The 19,549-nt window shown below is 39.0% G+C and overlaps 5 protein-coding genes across 17 annotated transcripts; 4 read left to right on the top strand and 1 right to left on the bottom strand.

Annotated features, from left to right (window-relative positions):
* The first annotated feature begins 288 nt into the window (after positions 1 to 288).
* LOC103861339 (protein BASIC PENTACYSTEINE5) lies at positions 289 to 10,693 on the top strand. 10 transcript variants are annotated; one of them, XM_033290977.1, is made up of 5 exons: positions 8,415 to 8,499; positions 8,727 to 8,851; positions 8,968 to 9,046; positions 9,143 to 9,939; positions 10,266 to 10,693. In XM_033290977.1, exons 3-4 carry the CDS (start codon positions 8,975 to 8,977, stop codon positions 9,932 to 9,934), a joined length of 864 nt encoding a protein of 287 aa, XP_033146868.1. In that variant the 5' UTR covers positions 8,415 to 8,499; positions 8,727 to 8,851; positions 8,968 to 8,974; the 3' UTR covers positions 9,935 to 9,939; positions 10,266 to 10,693. The 10 variants fall into 10 exon arrangements, with proteins under 10 accessions (XP_033146969.1, XP_033146895.1, XP_033146907.1 ...); XM_033290955.1 differs by having other exon boundaries at positions 10,229 to 10,481; XM_033290932.1 differs by having other exon boundaries at positions 10,170 to 10,481.
* Positions 590 to 2,958, top strand: LOC103866271 (fructose-bisphosphate aldolase 2, chloroplastic). Its single transcript, XM_009144534.3, has 7 exons — positions 590 to 897; positions 1,230 to 1,499; positions 1,603 to 1,712; positions 1,798 to 1,888; positions 1,982 to 2,120; positions 2,198 to 2,328; positions 2,485 to 2,958. The coding sequence occupies exons 1-7, from the start codon at positions 721 to 723 to the stop codon at positions 2,761 to 2,763; spliced, it is 1,197 nt and encodes a 398-aa protein (XP_009142782.1). The 5' UTR covers positions 590 to 720; the 3' UTR covers positions 2,764 to 2,958.
* LOC103864107 (kinesin-like protein KIN-7F) lies at positions 3,218 to 7,929 on the top strand. Of its 4 annotated transcripts, none has more exons than XM_009143461.3 (14): positions 3,218 to 3,508; positions 4,090 to 4,325; positions 4,608 to 4,697; positions 4,781 to 4,881; positions 4,974 to 5,087; positions 5,172 to 5,253; positions 5,397 to 5,464; positions 5,548 to 5,613; positions 5,703 to 5,827; positions 5,897 to 6,233; positions 6,304 to 6,402; positions 6,477 to 7,013; positions 7,074 to 7,357; positions 7,434 to 7,929. In XM_009143461.3, exons 2-14 carry the CDS (start codon positions 4,145 to 4,147, stop codon positions 7,759 to 7,761), a joined length of 2,412 nt encoding a protein of 803 aa, XP_009141709.1. In that variant the 5' UTR covers positions 3,218 to 3,508; positions 4,090 to 4,144; the 3' UTR covers positions 7,762 to 7,929. The 4 variants fall into 4 exon arrangements, with proteins under 4 accessions (XP_009141709.1, XP_009141054.1, XP_018509774.1 ...); XM_009142806.3 differs by having other exon boundaries at positions 4,066 to 4,325; XM_018654258.2 differs by having other exon boundaries at positions 4,063 to 4,325; positions 6,492 to 7,013.
* A 62-nt stretch (positions 10,694 to 10,755) lies between the features above and the next one.
* LOC103860413 (tRNA-dihydrouridine(47) synthase [NAD(P)(+)]-like) lies at positions 10,756 to 13,866 on the top strand. The gene is made up of 10 exons (XM_009138378.3): positions 10,756 to 11,051; positions 11,164 to 11,274; positions 11,347 to 11,562; positions 11,695 to 11,866; positions 12,062 to 12,333; positions 12,415 to 12,687; positions 12,784 to 13,065; positions 13,151 to 13,271; positions 13,354 to 13,523; positions 13,606 to 13,866. Exons 1-10 carry the CDS (start codon positions 10,818 to 10,820, stop codon positions 13,702 to 13,704), a joined length of 1,950 nt encoding a protein of 649 aa, XP_009136626.1. The 5' UTR covers positions 10,756 to 10,817; the 3' UTR covers positions 13,705 to 13,866.
* Positions 13,807 to 19,006, bottom strand: LOC103859513 (amidophosphoribosyltransferase 3, chloroplastic). The gene has a single exon (XM_009137405.3). It carries the CDS (start codon positions 15,582 to 15,584, stop codon positions 13,953 to 13,955), a length of 1,632 nt encoding a protein of 543 aa, XP_009135653.1. The 5' UTR covers positions 15,585 to 19,006; the 3' UTR covers positions 13,807 to 13,952.
* Between the last annotated feature and the right edge of the window lie 543 nt (positions 19,007 to 19,549).

The raw sequence follows: 19,549 nt of genomic DNA, 5'->3' as shown, positions 1-19,549 counted from the left end.
AATGATGTACTTCGGTTTGGCTTTAGGTGACTGATATGTATGCACTAGAAACTTATTTGATTCGTTCATTTCTGTTTTCGGTCATGTGATTAGCTAGATGTTTGCAAATTTCATAATTTTTAATTTCTAAGATTCAATTAAAAAAAAATCTAATGACTCCATAATGGATAACACCATTGAACATACAATTAGGATTAGTCCTTAACTATTCAAAAAAAAACTACTATTATATTGCTAAGGACTCCAATGGTGGGTAACACCATTGGAGATACTCTTACATATTAATTTTAGAGGTTTTTTTTGTTGCATGCTAACAGCATAAAAATATATTCTATTTTCATAAGAAATCATATCATGAACGAATGTTTACCTTTTTGGGTACTTGTAATTCCCGTATAAGCAATAAAAGAAGAAGCAAACATGTAAATGATGGCATGGCATGCATAGACGATTCCATTCCATGTGGTATTTTTCTTGAATTGTGAGTGATACAAGATTACGTTCCACGTGGCGGAGTGTAATTGGCAAGGTCACAAGAACCTCAAATAACTGATCTGATTAGAAATATAAATCCAAAAGAGAGAGAGAGTGAGGTTGCTCCTCCTCCTCAGAGATAAGGTGGTGGTGTGTGTGTGTGTCATCATTCATAAGCCACTGTGTGTCTCTCGAACAAACCAAATTAAGGCAGAGAGAAGAGAAAGAGATAACATTTAACAAAAGATGGCATCAACATCACTCCTCAAGGCATCTCCTGTGTTGGACAAATCGGAGTGGGTCAAGGGACAAAGCGTTCTCTTCCGTCAGCCATCTTCCGCCGCCGTCGTCATACGTAACCGCGCCACCTCCCTTACCGTCCGTGCCGCTTCTTCCTACGCCGATGAGCTTGTTAAGACAGCGGTTAGTACTCCCACCCACACATATCCTCTTCTTTGTCACGTGTCTTATCTGCAGGATACATAAAGGTTTTTTACTTCTTTTACTTCTTTTATTCTTTTGATCTTTTGAATTGGAATGCCTAACAAAATTAATTATGTTCTATTTTCAATTCTTTTTTTATTAATTTGTAGTCTTAACTTTTCTTTCTTTTCACAACCATTTTTTCACTAGTTGGGACTTTGGGTTGATTTTAGTTCATGTTTGTTAATATAAGAGCTCATATTCATAGATAAAAGTTAGTATAAAATAACTCGAATTACGATAATAATGATGTTTTATGGTGTTGGGAGCAGAAAACAATTGCGTCTCCTGGACGAGGAATCTTGGCGATGGACGAGTCGAACGCGACTTGCGGGAAGCGTTTGGACTCGATAGGGCTAGAGAACACTGAGGCAAACCGACAAGCATACAGGACATTGCTGGTCTCTGCACCAGGACTCGGACAGTACATCTCCGGTGCAATCCTGTTCGAGGAGACTCTGTATCAGTCGACAACCGAAGGCAAGAAAATGGTCGACGTCCTCGTCGAGCAGAACATCGTCCCCGGTATCAAAGTCGACAAGGTATGACTAATTAAAGTGCATGCTTATTTTTTATATATATGTACCTAACGTGGTGCTTGATTAGAGGAATCTAATTGCGAGTTGTATCTATTTATGGAAGTAGGGTTTGGTCCCACTTGTTGGCTCTAACAATGAGTCATGGTGCCAAGGGCTCGATGGTCTATCCTCCCGAACTGCTGCTTACTATCAACAGGGTGCTCGTTTCGCCAAATGGTATAGTACCCTCTGTTCCTATCCAAAATGTTTCCTCTCGGCTGAGTTTTTTCTTTGACTTTTGTACTCTTGATGGTTTAATTAGGCGTACTGTCGTGAGCATTCCCAATGGTCCGTCTGCTCTAGCTGTTAAAGAAGCTGCTTGGGGCCTTGCCCGATACGCTGCCATTTCACAAGTAAACACACATTGCTTCTCTTTCAAGCAACAGGTCAACTCGGATTCTTTTAAAGCTATTATTTCACACGCAGATTGTGTTTTGTCTATTCAGGACAGTGGATTGGTTCCAATAGTGGAGCCAGAGATATTGTTGGACGGAGAACACGACATTGACAGGACTTACGAAGTAGCAGAGAAGGTTTGGGCTGAGGTTTTCTTTTACCTTGCTCAGAACAATGTCATGTTTGAAGGTATTACTAGCTAAGTATATGGAGCTGCTTATCTTATATTATCAAGTTGTGTTAAAATATCAACATCTTGTACAAAGGTATTCTCCTGAAGCCGAGCATGGTGACTCCCGGAGCCGAGTCTAAAGACAGAGCTACTCCTGAACAAGTTGCCTCCTACACCCTTAAACTCCTCCGCAACAGAATCCCTCCGGCCGTCCCCGGAATCATGGCAAGCTCTATTCCTCTCTCTTCACTTCACATAGTATAAAAATATCTATAAAAATCAAAATATTGCTTGATTTGATGGAAATTGCTTATGATGAGAACCCTAGATCTTGGTTGCTTGAGATGGAAGTAAAGTTTTTTTTTTGTTTTGGTTTTGCAGTTCTTGTCGGGAGGACAGTCTGAGTTGGAGGCAACGTTGAACCTGAACGCGATGAACCAAGCACCAAACCCGTGGCATGTATCCTTCTCCTACGCACGTGCCCTGCAGAACACATGTTTGAAAACATGGGGAGGCAGAGCTGAGAACGTGAACGCAGCTCAGACCACTCTATTGGCTAGAGCCAAGGCCAATTCGCTGGCTCAGCTTGGAAAATACACAGGAGAAGGTGAGTCTGAAGAGGCTAAGGAGGGTATGTTCGTCAAAGGCTACACCTATTGAAGAGAATAATTAATGATGCTGTGAAATTGGAGACGAAGGCCGATTATGTTTTGATTGCATCTGTATTTGAGTTGGGTTGTCCTTATAAATATGTCAAAAACATTTTATTTTGTCTGGTTAATTTGCATTAGCTACTCCTTTAATAAGTTTTTGTTTTTTCTGATATATATATATATATTGATGAAGTTATCTCTATATATAGATGGTTATGTTATGTTTAACATCCGGACCACTTGGACGCTCACGGTGGTCTCAGAACATTATTATTCGTAACTCTATACTACTACCTATAAATACGTTAATCTATAAAATTCCACATGCATGCATGCAGACACAATGTCATAATGAAAGACTAATTGGGCTACATATAACTAATACCCAATATACTTGTTTGTAAAGCCCAATAAATATCCATTCATTTCAGGAAGTAGGCTCGCTGAATATAAGCCCAACGTAGGGACGTCGACGTGGCAGTAAGATGTCGAAGGTCAAAAAGGTCATTAACAAGATTTGTCACGTCACTCCCCCTCAAGCTCTCGGGAGAGAAAGAGAAGCCGGTGATCTGCGGGACCAAATCAATGCCGATCGGTCTAGTGGTCCCTCCAGACGGGGAGAGAGAGAGAGAGGAAATGCAAACTGAAGAAGAAGAAGAACCAAATCAGTAGCAGAGAGTGGACTGGGCTGGCTGCTAAATAAATATATTTATTTGTTTTTTTTTTGTCTCCAGTCCTCACCCGATTCCGAGGTATCTCTCTCTCACCATGTTTTAATTTTTATTTGAAGAATCAACCTCCCTCACATTCTTGTTTCTTCTTCTTCTTCTTCGTTTCTGTAAGAAGAAGACAACTCTCACTTACCTTCTGCGTTCTGTTTTGTTTGTTACACTAAACTCGAATCTATCTCTCTCTCATATACCTTTAAAACGCGCATTTCTGTCTGACAATGTCGTCTCTCTACTGATGAAGGAGACTTATATATTATTAATACTAAACTCAAAAGTTAGTTATTCTCTTCTTTTTCTTTCTTTCTTTGCGGGTCACTAGCTAGAATATTATAAAAATCTAATGTCTAGAATACATTTTCGATTTAACAATGTTTAGATTAGTAAACCGTTACCTTAAGTCTTTTAAAGCGTAGTGGGTGACCATTACAGATATATAGTAGTCGGTTATCTCTTTTCTTTCTTCAGTTGAGGTTGGCCACCTTCTTAACTAAACTAAACTGCCTTTTTGTGTTTATTTAAATTATAACAACAACCATTGTCTTCTCTTTACTGAATGCTCTCTCTCTTTCTTTCAGCAGAACAAAATGCTTTTCCTTTTATAGGGGCTTGTTTCATGTTTATGGTAGCTGACTTGTTGAAGCAAAATCCACAAGGAAGATGGAAAAGACACACATGTCTGAGAAGATACTGGTTCTCGTGAGACTGAGGCCCCCTAACCAGAAAGAGATTGCCTCTAACGAACCTACGGAGGATTGGGAATGTCTCAATGATACCACCATTTTGTACAGAAGAAACACCTTCCGCCAATCCTCCAACTTTCCTTCTGCTTATTCTTTTGGTAACTACTATATATATATATTAGATTTTCCAACGAAATAGGTAGTAGCCCTCCTGATTATGAGATTCACCAGCATCACTGGATATGAACTTATTTTTATAGTCCATGTTTAAGATGACAGATAGATATATTTTTACCAGTAGGCACCACAGCCTTTTATATGAACTCAACTCTACTTTGGCCTTGATATTCTAAGACAAACTACCTTTATATCTCTCACCCTTTCATCTCTACTCTATGTAAGACTCAGATTCCCATTTCCTTTTTGTGGTGTGGTGACAGATAGAGTATACGGAGGTGAATGTTCCACCAGACAAGTCTACGAGAATGGAACCAAGGACATCGCTCTCTCTGTTGTCAAAGGAATCAATTGTACGTAATCTTCCTTCAAATATGCTTATCTTGGTGATGAATGAAACCGATATGCTCACATTTTACTGTAACGTTTTTGACAGGTAGTATTTTTGCGTACGGCCAGACGAGTAGCGGAAAGACTTACACCATGTCTGCTATCACTGAGTTTGCTGTGGCTGACATTTTTAACTACATTTTTCAGGCAATCAGGCTTCTCCAATATATCAATTTTTTTTTTTTTTTTGGTTCTGACTGCTGCACCCAATACTAATTGAATATGGATGCTGTCTGTAGCATGAAGAAAGAGCATTTTCCGTTAAATTTTCAGCTATAGAGATCTACAATGAGGCCATCCGAGATTTGCTCAGCTCCGATGGTACATCCCTTAGGCTACGAGACGATCCTGAGGTAAAATTTTTCATGTCAAATTTCTTTACTGAGCGCTCTGTAAATTTTGTCTGAATCTTCTTGTTCTTTCTTGGTTCTTACTAGAAAGGGACAGTGGTTGAAAAAGCCACAGAGGAAACTCTGCGAGATTGGAACCATCTCAAGGACCTTCTATCTGTTTGTGAAGGTCAAAAATCACTTTGCATTTCTATGAAGTAGCCATATATATATATATATATATATATATATATATATATGTATATGATAATAATAATCAGATTGTTATTCAGATTAATGTTGTAACTTAAATGTCTCAATAATTTTTGGCAGCACAACGTAAGATTGGTGAAACCTCACTGAATGAGAGAAGTTCCAGATCTCATCAGATTATTAGACTGGTTAAAACTCTTTATCTATCACTGTATTTAAGATACCATGATTCTCTTTTACTTAGCTTTGGCTTTTGAATGTATTTTTATAGACGGTTGAAAGCTCTGCTCGTGAGTTCTTAGACAAAGAAAACTCCACCACCCTCATGGCGAGTGTGGTATGCTCTCTCATCAACAACCCTTTATTTTATGTTGGATCCTGGGGTGTTAATGTTTTTCTGTTCATTATTCTTCCTTTAACGTGCAGAATTTCATAGATCTGGCGGGAAGCGAGCGTGCATCACAGGCGATGTCAGCTGGTGCGAGGCTCAAGGAAGGCTGCCATATCAACCGAAGTTTGCTTACTCTTGGAACTGTGATCCGTAAACTTAGGTGTGTAAACAATACATCCTTAGTAGATTAACTTTAATTGTCTAAGCACTGGGTGATCGATCTATATAGTAAGGGAAGGCAAGGGCACATCAACTTTAGAGACTCCAAGCTCACACGAATTCTACAGCCATGCTTGGGTGGGAATTCAAGAACTGCCATCATCTGCACTCTGAGCCCAGCGAGGAGTCACGTCGAGCTAACGAGGAACACTCTCTTGTTTGCTTGCTGTGCAAAGGAAGTTACCACAAAGGCCCGGATCAACGTCGTTATGTCAGACAAGGCCCTGCTGCAGCAACTACAGCGTGAGCTTGCGAGGCTCGAGACCGAGCTGAGAACCCCTGCCACGCCTGCCTCGAAATGTGATTGTGCGATGACGGTGAGGAAGAAGAATCTTCAGATACAAAAGGTTTGTGCTTATGATAGATCTCCTTTTCAGGCTGGGTTAATGCTAACCTAAGGTGTAATGTTGAATGCAGATGGAAAAGGAGATGGCAGAGTTGAGAGAAGACAGAGATCTTGCTCAATCCCGGCTTGAAGATATCATGAGAATGGTTGAACTCGATGAGGCCTCAAAGGTATTTATTTTTCCCACAATTTCACTTTATGCAACAAATATATTCACATTATTTTTGCTTCTACTCTGTTGAAGTGTGGAACTCCGCAGCACATTGACAAGTGGGAGGATGGTTCAGTGTCACAGACATCAATAACAAGAGCTTATGTTGGGTCTCATTCTGAGGATGATGATGATGAAGAGCTGCCTACGCGTTCAGAAGATCCATCAGAAGAATATTGCAGAGAAGTTCAATGCATTGAGATTGAGGAATCAGCTACAGTCAACCACAAAGACGAAAAAAGAGCAGAACCTAAGAACATTTTAGGCCCTAGTGAGGATGCTAGTGTAGGCCAAAATGTGAGGTTGAGAAGCTGGAACCGCAGAGAGACCGCGAGCACTCCACCTGAAAACATAGGGACAGAAAGACCAGAAGAAGAGAGTCACAAGAAGATAGTATTTTCTGGTTTAGAGTTGGGTTCTAGTGTGTCAAGGAATGATTCGCTGTCTTCTTGCGGGAGCGATTCCACTGCGACTCAGAGCATCAGAACGCCCTTGGGAGAAGAGGGAGGTATCACTAGCATCCGCACTTTCGTTGATGGTCTTAAGGAGATGGCTAAGCGTCAAGGCCAGGTAAGCTTATATATATACTAGTCGGTTCTTCTTCTTAGATTACAACTAATTTTCAATCAGGTGTCGATTGGTGATGATGATTCTGGTAAAATGGGGAGGGATATTGGTCTGGTTATCATGGACATGGAATTTGAGAGACAGCGGCGAGAGATTGTTGAGCTATGGCAAAGCTGTAACGTCTCTTTGGTGCATAGAACATACTTCTACTTGCTCTTCAAAGGAGATGATGAGGCTGATTCAATCTACATTGGGGTTGAGCTAAGAAGACTTTTGTTTATGAAAGCTCGCTTCTCTCAGGGAAACCAAACTTTGGAAGGAGGAGAAACCTTAACTCTGGCTTCAAGGTTGGATACACGTTCTTTTTGGTGTTTTTATTTATTTATATTTATTTACTCTTTTCTTTCGTGGGGTTGGTAAAAGCCGGAAGGCGCTTCACGGGGAGAGAATGATGCTGAGCAAGCTGGTGGGGAAAAGGTTTTCAGGAGAAGAGAGGAGAAGAATGTATCACAAGTTTGGGATTGGTGTCAACTCCAAACGCAGGCGTTTACAACTCGTGAACGAGCTTTGGAGCAATCCCAAGGACATGAGTCAGGTTGTGGAAAGCGCAGATGTTGTAGGGAAGCTTGTGAGGTTCGCTGAGCAAGGGAGAGGCATGAAGGAGATGTTTGGACTGGCCTTCACCCCTCCTTCCTTCTTGACAGCTCAGAGATGGCGTAGCTGGAGAAAAAGCATCCCTATGCTTTTCTAACTCTTGTAACAGTGTGTATAATATGTATCTTCTTTGTGTCCTTTTCTTCTGGTATTTTGAAGGAGCCAACGTTGTGTGTAAAACATATATTTTTCAATCAGTGTTTTTATTTGTATCTGTTACAGTCAAGCTTCTGTTATGGAAAAACTCATTACATAATATGAAAAATTTGTGTGTATGATGTGTATGATGTGATCAGTTCTCTCAACAAACAGCATCGCCAAAAGTCTGCAGATAACCTGACACCAGCATCGCCAACGATACCAATGGCCATTCCAGCAGAAAGATAACGGCAATGATCAACGGGGACAATAGACTTCATCACCAACTCAGTCAGGTCTCATGACACCCATAGATGCCAAATCTCAGATTCTAAAGCTGCTGCTGTTGAAGAATGTGTGATTCAGTTGAGAAGAGGGTGGCTAAAGTGAAATCAAATGCAGGTCCGTTAGCCAGTGAAAATGGAATGTACAGGAGAAGCCGAAGAAAGGTGCTGTCTATTCTCCACTGAACGCTGACATTTCCAACGATTCTCGATATCTAATGACCAGACAACACCAGGCAGCAAAGCGACAACTCAATATGGGCTTAATTATTTGGGCTCCCTTCGGCCCACGTTTTCCAAGATAATGTTGTAGATAGACGATACTAACCTCCCTCCCTCCTCCTTCTCCCCCCCTCCTCCCTCCCGAGATCTTTGCTCTCTATTCCCTTCGCTCCTTTCTCCGTAAGGCTTCCAATCAATTTTATTATAATTTTCTTACACATAGATATGCTTAATCCGAATATATATACATCTATTGTTCACCTTTCGTTTCTCAATTTTGAATTATTATCTCTTTTTTTTCTTTCGAATTTGGATTATTATGGGAGCTTGAAATTGAAACTGTTTGATGGTTATATGTATCTTTCAGATAGTCTTATTTTTGCTGTTATTTAGAGCTAATCGTTTGAATTTTGGGTTGATGTAGAGAGTCTTACATGGGATGTCATACTGTTTTTCTTTATGGGAAAATTGTGGATGATCTCAAATAGCCAAAGCTTAGATTCAGGATTGATTGCTTGCTTATCCAACAAGTAGTAAATAATTGTGAGCTCCACCATCCCTACATTCATTCATTAGAAACCGTATTCAAAGACCATTTCTGCTCTGCTGCTTTGTTATTATATATCAAATACTTGATTTTGCTTTTACTGGTTTTCAAGTCAGAGGATGGAGAGCGGTGGTCAGTATGAAAATGGGCGTTACAACCCCGATTACTACAAAGAAGGAACACACTCTGTCGTAAGCTTCTTTTTTTTTTTAAATATGATTCTTTATTACTACTTTGGTTGGAAAGCTAATCGGGGAATTGTTTTTTTTTTTTTTTTTTTCTAACAGTGGAATGCGATGCCTAATCATCATCAGACAAAGGAGGACCAACATAATGCTCTGGTCATGAATCAGAAGATCATGTCCATCCTTGCCGAGAGAGACGCTGCCCTCAAGGAAAGAGACGACGCCCTGGCTGCCAAGCAGGAAGCTTTAGCCGCTCGGGACGAAGCACTTGACCTACGCGACAAAGCTCTCTCTCTAAGAGATAATGCTATTCTGGAGAGGGACAGTGCCTTAAGTGCTCTTCAGTTCCGTGAACACAATCTAAACTACATTTTGTCACGTGCAAAGCTCGGTGCCTCCCAAAGCTCTCACTTACCCAACCCTTCCCCCTTGTCAACTATTCCACATGAAGCTGCTCCAAGTAAAAGGAAGAAAAAGCGCAAACAGGAAACAAGGTCAAAGGGAAAGAGAGTAGGCGAAGATCATGTTGCTTCTCCTGGAAAGAAATGCAGAAAAGATTGGGACAGTAACGTTGTCGGCTTAAACCTTGTCACCTTCGATGAGACGACAATGCCAGTGCCCATGTGCACTTGTACTGGTACTGCTCGTCACTGTTACAAATGGGGGAACGGCGGGTGGCAATCATCATGCTGCACTACCACTTTGTCTCTGTATCCTCTTCCGCAGATGCCAAACAAGCGCCATTCTCGAGTGGGCGGTAGGAAAATGAGCGGAAACGTCTTCTCCAGGCTACTTAGCCGTTTAGCTGGCCAAGGCCACGACCTCTCCTCTCCCGTTGATCTCAAGGATTATTGGGCTAGGCACGGCACCAATCGCTACATCACCATCATGTAGGCAAAGTATGTTTTCTCTTTTTTTCTTTTCTATCTCTCTTTTCGTTTTAATATTTTAGGTTCAAAGGTGGAATGAAAGAATGAAGCTTGTTTAGTTCCATTCTTATTTTTATTGTCCATAGTTCTTGTTAATGCAAATGGTTTTTGGCTTGGTCTCTGTGTGTTTATGTAATTAATAAAACAGTCTAGTGAATGATTGTCATATTTTGTTTTACGATTTCTTCGAATCTCAAAAGGCTTTAACCAGTTCTTCATTCTCTCCGCTCTTCTGACGGATCATCATCTACTACGGCAGTGTCCCTAATCGTTCCCCCTGTTCTCATCTTGCTCAGTCTGGACATCACCAGATGTTCCAGCAACTCAACATCAGCCAGTTAAGACAGGAGCCACAGTCCCAGCAGAACCTGAATGGTAACATGTCAGCAAAATGGACAAGTAGACCGGGTGTTGAGGTGTTGGCTGGATCAAAGGATTGGAGTTGCATATCAACTAGGCAAACAGTATATTTATTTATTTTATCTATGTGCAGTGTGTTGAATTATTATGTATATTACAGATGAAATCCAGTTATATTTCAGATCATGGTAGATATATAATGTGGTTGTAATGGCGGGAGGGTCAAGAGATTGAGGTTGAGACAGAGAGATTCTCTGTTTGTTTGGTGCTTTTGGGATCCTACTCCTCTGATTGTTAAGTTTTATATGAACTGTAGTTAACAGGCCGGGCCTCATTTTAGGCCTAATAAAAAGCATTTCGTGAATTTCAATCTGGAAACTGTAACGGGCCGGGTCTTACATATCTCCCTCGTCCGTAGAAATATCTAAAACCCTAAAAACATTATATCACTCTCTCTGTTCATCTCTGTGTACGGCGACGAGGGAGCTATGTCCGATGTAGTAGCTGAGCTGGCGGAAGGAGATGCAAAGCCGACGAAGCAGTTCAGTGTGTACGAAGCGACATCGGAGGAGCTTATAGAACGGTCGATGGCGCCTATAAAAAAGGAGTTCCTATGTCCTCCTCCGAGCCGTTCCCTAAAGCAAAGTGACGTGAAGGCGCCTCATCCGAGCTTAGTCCAGGAGAAGAAATCGAAACGACAGCTCAAAAGAGAACGCCGGGAGGTATGTCCATTTTTTTCCAAGCTTATTATTAGGATATAATGTTTTGTTTTTTTTTTTTGCTTTTTGCAACTGAACCGAACATGCCATTTGTTTTGTTTTTTTTTTTTTGCAGAAATGTGCGATAAACCTGTGTCCGCAGGTTTCGAGAACAGAAGACGTTGATTCCTGTCAGTATAAAGAGAAATGCCGCTTTAATCATGACATTCAAGCTTTCAAAGCTCAGGTACTCTCTACTCTAGCTTGGTCGTTATTGAGAAATAATATTATTATTATTATTATTATTTTGTAACTGCAGAAACCAGATGATATAGAGGGGCAGTGCCCATTTGTGGCCTCTGGGATCAAGTGTCAATATGGTTTATCATGCAGATTCTTTGGCACCCACAAAGATTTATCTGGAATTTCTGATGCCGAGATTAACTTTTTCAACAAAGAGACACAGAGGCTTTTATGGAAAAATAACATGACTTTTCCCAAGGCAGATGCCAAACTTAAATCCCTTGGCCTTATGGTATGTTGTACCGAACACTTGTTTCTCTTATGCTGCTGCTCTTCACTCCCATATCTTTTAGCATGCGACATATGATTATTATTTCTCTTCTTCGGTTTTTTTTTTGTCTCATTATTTCCATACAATTTCTAGGGCCATGCCAAAAAAAGCAATGTCCCTCAAGAGAATGACGCAGAAAAACCTCTAGATGGTGCTCAGACAAATGAAGATGTTGATATTCCTGGACCATTAGAAACTGAAGATGTTCGTCCCACGAAAAAGGCAAAATCTGACGAGACTTCTAAACTTGGAGACATTATTGATGGTTAGGATTTCTTCTTTTATTTTCAGAAATATATCATTTCCAGAATGCCCAGATTATCTCAGATGGTTGCATAGTTTTGTTAAGTCTTTAAAATAATATCATAGCTTTATATTAAAGAACAAGAGTTCACTCACATAAGAAGCGTCTTGGACAAGACAGCATCCTGATGTTACATTTTTAACTGTATTGGTACAGGGGTGATGAATGTGGACGATGAAACGGAAAAGACCGGGCATTCTACTTCAAAAGCCAAGATAGAGGATGAGGAGGATAGCATCAAAGTTGTTGAAACCGACGGGAGCCTAAAATCGCACCCTCGCGAAAAGAAAAAGCTTATTGATTTTAGGGATAAGTTGTACCTTGCACCCCTAACAACTGTGGGCAATCTTCCCTTCAGAAGACTTTGCAAAGTTTTGGGAGCTGATGTGACTTGTGGTGAGATGGCCATGTGTACAAATCTTTTGCAGGTTAGCCCACTAAGATTTACTTGTGATAAAAACAGTTTTTTTTTAATTTTTTGTAATAAATGTGAAAATCTGAAACTATAGGGCCAAGCTTCCGAATGGGCTCTGCTTAGAAGGCATTCATCGGAAGATCTGTTTGGTGTTCAGATTTGCGGTTCTTTTCCAGACACGGTGTCTCGTGCGGTTGAGCTTATAGATCGAGAATGCACGGTTGATTTCATAGACATCAACATGGGCTGCCCGATAGATATGGTTGTGAACAAAAGTGCTGGTTCAGCTCTTCTCAACAAACCATTACGAATGAAGAACATCGTGGAGGTCTCTTCTTCCATTGTTGAAACACCTATCACTATCAAGGTAACTAGTGCCTAAGCATATATCATAACCTATTAATTGCATGATGTATTGGTATGTTAACCTCTCTTTACTTGCCCTCTCCTTTTTGGGTGCCAGGTACGAACTGCATTTTTTGAGGGTAAGAACCGGATAGACTCGTTAATTTCAGATATTGGGGATTGGGGAGCCACTGCAGTGACGATTCATGGGCGGTCAAGACAACAACGTTATAGCAAGTCTGCGGATTGGGACTATATATACCAGTGTACCAAAAACGCTTCCTCTAACCTACAAGTTATAGGAAATGGAGATGTGTACTCTTTTTTAGACTGGAACAAACACAAGTCTGACTGTCCTGAGTTGTCTAGCTGCATGATTGCTCGTGGAGCATTGATCAAGGTGTGTATATGACCTTTTACTATTAATCCTTCTCTAGTAAATCATACTATAGCATGTCTGAATAGGGTTTTTTTAATCTTTGCAGCCTTGGATATTTACTGAAATTAAAGAGCAACGGCACTGGGACATTACCTCCGGGGAAAGACTCAACATCTTCAAGGACTTTGTACGTTTTGGTCTTCAACATTGGGGATCCGATACAAAAGGTAATACACGGCATGTAATTGAAACTACCTTTGCGTGTTCCCTTGTGGCTAAAACTCTGCCGTTAATTTAAAACCTGAACAGGAGTTGAGACAACTAGGCATTTCTTACTGGAGTGGCTAAGCTACACGTTTAGGTACATACCTGTAGGTCTGCTGGATGTGATCCCGCAGCAAATCAACTGGCGTCCGCCTTCTTACTTTGGTCGTGATGATCTCGAGACTCTCATGATGTCTGAATCTGCGGGTGACTGGGTGCGTAATTTTTACTTATTCATTCAGCTGTGTTACGTTGGACTATATATGAAGGAACTCAAAGTTTGATTTAATGTTGCAGGTGAGGATATCGGAATTGCTGCTTGGAAAGGTTCCGGAAGGCTTCACGTTTGCCCCCAAACACAAATCCAACGCTTATGATCGAGCTGAAAATGGCTAATTACAAGTCACATCTTATGTAAGCTCAATCTTCATCCATAAACATGTCTGAAACTGTGATGAGCAAATTTCTATTCAATAGTTTTTTTGAGTGTAGACAGCATTCGTGAAACAATGTATTTATTCCCTTTTTCTAAAACCAATTCTCATAGTTAATTACTTACTTACTATACACCCCCCAGTTTAAAAGAAAAAGAAAAAGAAAAATAACTAAAGCATATAAAAGAGGTTGTTCTGATTACAAATAATTCAGAGAGCGGTGAGTTCTCTCTCGGCATTGTTCTCCTCCTCCTCCTCCTCCTCAGTCACTGGATACTTGCCGGTAAAGCAGGCGTAGCAATAGCTGTGTGACTCGACTGGTCCATAGACTTGTTTCAAGCTATCTAATGGTAGAAACGCCAGAGTATCGCAGTTAATATGCTTCCTTATCTTCTCAACGCTCATCTTACTAGAGATGAGCTCTTGGCTCCTAGGAGTGTCCACTCCGTAGTAACAGGACGCAATCATCGGCGGCAATGCAATTCTCATGTGAACTTGTTTGGCTCCAGCGTCTCTTAGCATCCGAACTATCTTCAAACTCGTGGTTCCTCGGACAATAGAGTCGTCCACCACAACCACCCTCTTCCCTTCAAGGACTGACCGGACAGGAGACAGCTTTGCCTTGACTGCAAAATCACGGATCTTCTGAGTTGGCTCTATGAAAGTGCGTTTAGCGTAGTGCGACCTCAGGAGACCGATCTGAAACGGAACTCCAGCTTTGGCTGCGTATCCAAGAGCAGCAACTGTCCCCGAGTCCGGCACTGCGATGACGACATCACATTCTACAGGTGCCACCGTGGCTAATATCTCACCGTACATGCGGCGTGTTTCATACACTGAACGTCCAAAGACAATTGAGTTGGGCTGTGAGAAGTAACCGTGCTCGAACACACATTGCTTCGGTTCGGGGTGAGAGACCATGAACATAGAGCTTTCCCCTACATCTCCTCTATCCACGACCACTATTTCCCCCGGACACACTTCACGTTCGTACCTCGCATCGATAAGGTCCAAAGCGCAAGTCTCTGAGGCGAAAACAACTGCACCGTTGCTTCTTCTGCCCATCACAAGTGGTCTGAACCCGAACGGGTCTCGGACAGCGACAAGCTTGTCTTCAAAGACGAAAACCATCGAGAAAGCACCTCGAAGCTTCTCGCAAGCGTCGAGGATCCTCAGAAGGAACGTCTTGGCCTTAGATTTGGCGATCAGGTGAAGCACCAGCTCGGTGTCAGAACTTGTGATGAAGATGGAACCGTTCTCCTCAAGCTTTCTCTTGAGTTGCTTGTAATTCAAGAAATTACCATTGTGCGCTACTGCCAAGGATCCGAGTTTGCAGGTAGCGATGAAAGGCTGAACATTCTTGAGCATCGAGGCTCCGGAGGTTGAGTACCGGACATGTCCTATCGCTATATCGCCAGGAAGAGTGTTTAGTTTCGACTCAGTGAACACTTCCGACACTAATCCGACGCCTGTTATTGATTCGAGATCACCCTTGTGATTAACGGCTACGATTCCTGCTCCTTCTTGGCCACGGTGTTGCAGCGCGTGAAGAGCCAAGTAAGAGAGACGGGAAGCTTCAGGGTCACCGTGGATTCCGACTACTCCACATTCTTCTTGAAGCTCGTCGTCTTCTTTTGCCACTTGTGGTGTTATCATCGACGAGAAAACAGGGGCAAGTGTGCTTCTTCTTCTGCATGAAACGGAGAAACTTAGGGTTTTCGAAACTTGGGGACTAAGGCAGGGTTTGGTAAAGCATGGGAATAGGGTATCTTGCGAAGCTTTCTTAGGTTTTGCGGATAGAGAGAACGGGAATATAGACGAGATTTCCACAGAGAAGGCCATGGATGAGCTATAGCCTAGTTTTGAATCAAAGAGCTTGTGAGGCTTTGGCTGAATTTGATGCTAACTATTTATAAAGTTGTGAGTGTTTATTGTCGGTTACGTTGTTGAGAGAATATGGATTTCTTTTATATCCTTATCGTGTTCATAAAGGATTTGAGTCATTATCGAAAACCAGAAAAGTTAAGGTTTTATTTATTTATTACTCTTTTTTTTTTTTTTATTGTCATGTTTTCCTATGCGATATATAAAACCTATTTAATTATGTGATACCACAATCCCTTCAATTGACAAATTATTACTTAATTCAATAACATATATAAATACAAGTAGCAAGATTTCATAAAATATATATATACTAGTATGTGGCCCCGTACTACATACGGGTAAATAATTAGTTTCTTTAAATATGTAGTTTTTGTTAAAATATATAAACACCAAATAAATTGTTTTCCAGTATTCTTGAGTGATAAAATATATAAAAGAGTGTTAATTTTAATTTGCACAACCATATATTGTAGATCAAATATCTAGAAAATTATAATAATATTGATCAAACTAATACCATATATTGTAGATTAAATATCTAGAAAATTATAATAATATTTATCAAACTAATAATATTATCGTAATATGGGGTCAATAACCTTGAGTCAATAATACTCTATAATATGGGGTCAATAATATTCGACAATCACCTATATATTGATCAAACTACTTGATGTTATCTACTCAACGATAATAATTTCAAAATTTTATTATATAGTATTACGATAACATTAATATAAAGAATATTAAGCTTTGGTGTTGTCGATGATTTACCCCTTTAGCCACCTTTGATGGTATCTCAAGTTTGAGCATCGCTTCATCAAGTCTTGAAATGGTGAGTGGAGTAGCAGGTCTTTCTCATCTTTTTTTACATTTTTTTCTCTCCATCTATAGCAAATATGTATTGAATTTTTTAAAACTTAATTGACAAAAAACATTCAGAAAATTGATATCTATAAATTAATAAGCCAGAGATTATGCATTTGTGCTTATGGTTGCACATGGATAGTAAATATTAACGTAAGCGTTATATTATTGTTGCAGGACAACGAAACACTTACTTATTCTTTTTGATAAGGTGATGTAGCTCCTTAGTTTGACAATTCAACCACAGATGAAAAGTAAAGAGAAAAAAAAATTGGAGGCAAGATGGTATAAAATTTTGTTTGTCGTAGAGAAGAAAGTAGAGATGATTTGCAGGTTATATAGAAGATGAAAAAACAGTTTATAAAAATTTGAGTTAACGTGGATTAACACTTTTCAGAAAAATCAGGAATATAGGGAGTTGTTGATTTAGTTGCATGAAAGTAGGAGATGTAAAGATAAATTCAATTGTTTTTTTTATTGTGTTTTTAATGTTTTCCACATGTCAATTTCTAATTTGTCAAGCGACTTGTACTTTAGTATATAAAGGATATATATATAAGTGTGGGATTCTATATTTCGTTTATTATTCCATAAAACATTATAAGTTTGGTACTTTTCAGCCAAAAATATTTAAATTTGTGAGCAATAGTACGTTTATATTTAATATATCATAAATGTTCTATTAAGAGATGATTTCAATAAAATTATATTAATATTTGTTTCAAAAATTTGTTTTATTTTATTTTGTCTATCATTAATCATAAATTATTAGAATAATGATTATATAAAATAAATTATTAGAATAATAATTATATAAAATAAATTATAAAACTAATCTAAAATAGAAGATGATATGTGACAAATGCAGCTTCCAAGAATTTTCCTGCAGAGAATTACTTCGTACGGTAGTGATAAGGGACAATATTTATAGATTCTTCTTTTTGTAATTTACTCATCCAGTTGGGATCCATACCTTTTGGCTTCTTCTCCTCATTTCTGCGTTTAATACTTTGGATATACATTTTACTACGTGAATGGTTTTCCTTATCGGGTTATTATCACTGTCTACAAGCTTGGGTTCTATTTGTATTGAAGAAACATAAACACTTGTTTTGAATTTAGTCACAAAATTCTTTCATCCAAGAATCTTGAAAGTTTGAACAATAGATCATCATATGATAGAGAAATTGTGTTTCTTCTTATATTTATCTCTTTCTATTTAAGGCCATGTTGGCCTTTAATCTAATATTTTCGCTCGATCAACCCAAGGTTGTGTTCCTTTTTATGGAAATGAGAGGAATCTATTTGCTTACTTCTTTAGCATTTGAAGGCATATCTGACCAAACACTGCTGTTAACCACTTCCTGAAAATATATTAAAATGGTTAGTCCTTGTATATGTTGAATCTTCGATCTCGTTACATATTTTATGATGAATATGCTTGCTTGTGATGTCTTATTAAAACTAAATTTATCAAAATGATCATTTATTTGCACATGTATATACATTTGTTTCGATTCAAATGTTCTTATCTTTGGTGTTTTCAGTTTATAGTAAAATTACAAAACAATAACTGCTATATGTAATCATTTTCTACTAGTGCTAAGTCTGATAATATGTACTTAGCAGAAATTAATTAAAATGACCGGCAGTCAAATTCCCGGTATACTGATCAAAGTCACGGTTTGGCGGCTTTACCCACTCGTGTGTGGCTGTCCTTCAATCAATCGGTTTGTTGTGTACATGCTACAATCAACATGTTCGATCATTTCGTGTGTTCAACTAAATAACTATATATACATATGTATATATGATGAGGCAGGATAGATATTATTGGTGTTTGTGGTACAATTTATTCCGAACATAAAATTGCTTTGAACGGAAAGATACTCTTCAGTGAGGGCCGGAGTTAATTAGATAAAAAGTATGTAGGAAAAAAAGAGGGTATGTGCATTAAGGCCATCTCCAACCCTACTCCATTTTCAACTCCAAACATTATTATGGAGTAAAATCTTCTCCAACACCACTTCATTTTCAACTCCAAAATGGAGTAATGGCTAGGGTTACTCCATTTATGGAGTAATCTTACCCATTACTCCATTTTGGAGTTGAACTTTTTTTATTTATAAAATGGTCCTTTCAATCTTTAATGTTTTTATTTCTTACTTAAATAATCTTTAAAATGGTCCTTTCAATCTTTAACACGAACATTTGGATCTTGTATGGATGAGCGTGAACTCGATGCACCCATTGAACTTGGAAGAGAAGCTCCACCTCCGGGTATCGAAATTGCAGAAGATGAAAATGTCCGATTTCAAAATTTTCTTGTTCGATTTAGGAATATCAAAGATAAAGAAGCTCATTTTTCATTACGAAATGCATTAGTTGATCATTTGTGGGAAAACTATTCTAATGCTCATTGTTGAACCCACATATATGTTGTCTTTTTTAATGATTTCTTGTACTTTTTAATAAAAAATATTTAATTCAAATAATTTATATTTTAATTATTTATCGTAAACATAAAATAGTTGGGGTTAATTGATAAATTTTTATAAGTATAAGATTTTATTTGCAATTATTAATAAAATAAAAATGAAATCATTTAAGAAATATTATTTTTGGAGTAGAAAATTGAGTAATACATTGGAGTAAAACCTTACTCCATTTTGATGTTGCACCATTTTGGAGTAAAAAATGGGGTAATACATTGGAGATGCTCTAAGAAGAGTAGTTGCTATCATATTCGACTTGTGGCTCGTAGGAAAAGCAGAGAGAGAGAGAGAGAGAGAGAGAGAGAGAGAGAGAGAGAGAGAGAGAGAGAGAGAGAGAGAGAGAGAGAGAGAGAGAGAGAGAGAGAGAGAGAGAGAGAGAGAGAGAGAGAGAGAGAGAGAGAGAGAGAGAGAGAGAGAGAGAGAGAGAGAGAGAGAGAGAGAGAGAGAGAGAGAGAAGTAAGTGCATTCAATTTTTCAAAAGAAAAATCATAGCTAAAACTACAAGGCATATTAAGTTAATTCCAATGAATACTAAACTATTATATATATGACCAACTT

The sequence above is a fragment of the Brassica rapa genome, chromosome A01 (genome assembly GCF_000309985.2).
Source record: "Brassica rapa cultivar Chiifu-401-42 chromosome A01, CAAS_Brap_v3.01, whole genome shotgun sequence".
In the NCBI taxonomy this organism is placed as follows: domain Eukaryota; kingdom Viridiplantae; phylum Streptophyta; class Magnoliopsida; order Brassicales; family Brassicaceae; genus Brassica; species Brassica rapa.
This window is presented reverse-complemented; position numbering and strand designations above follow the sequence as displayed.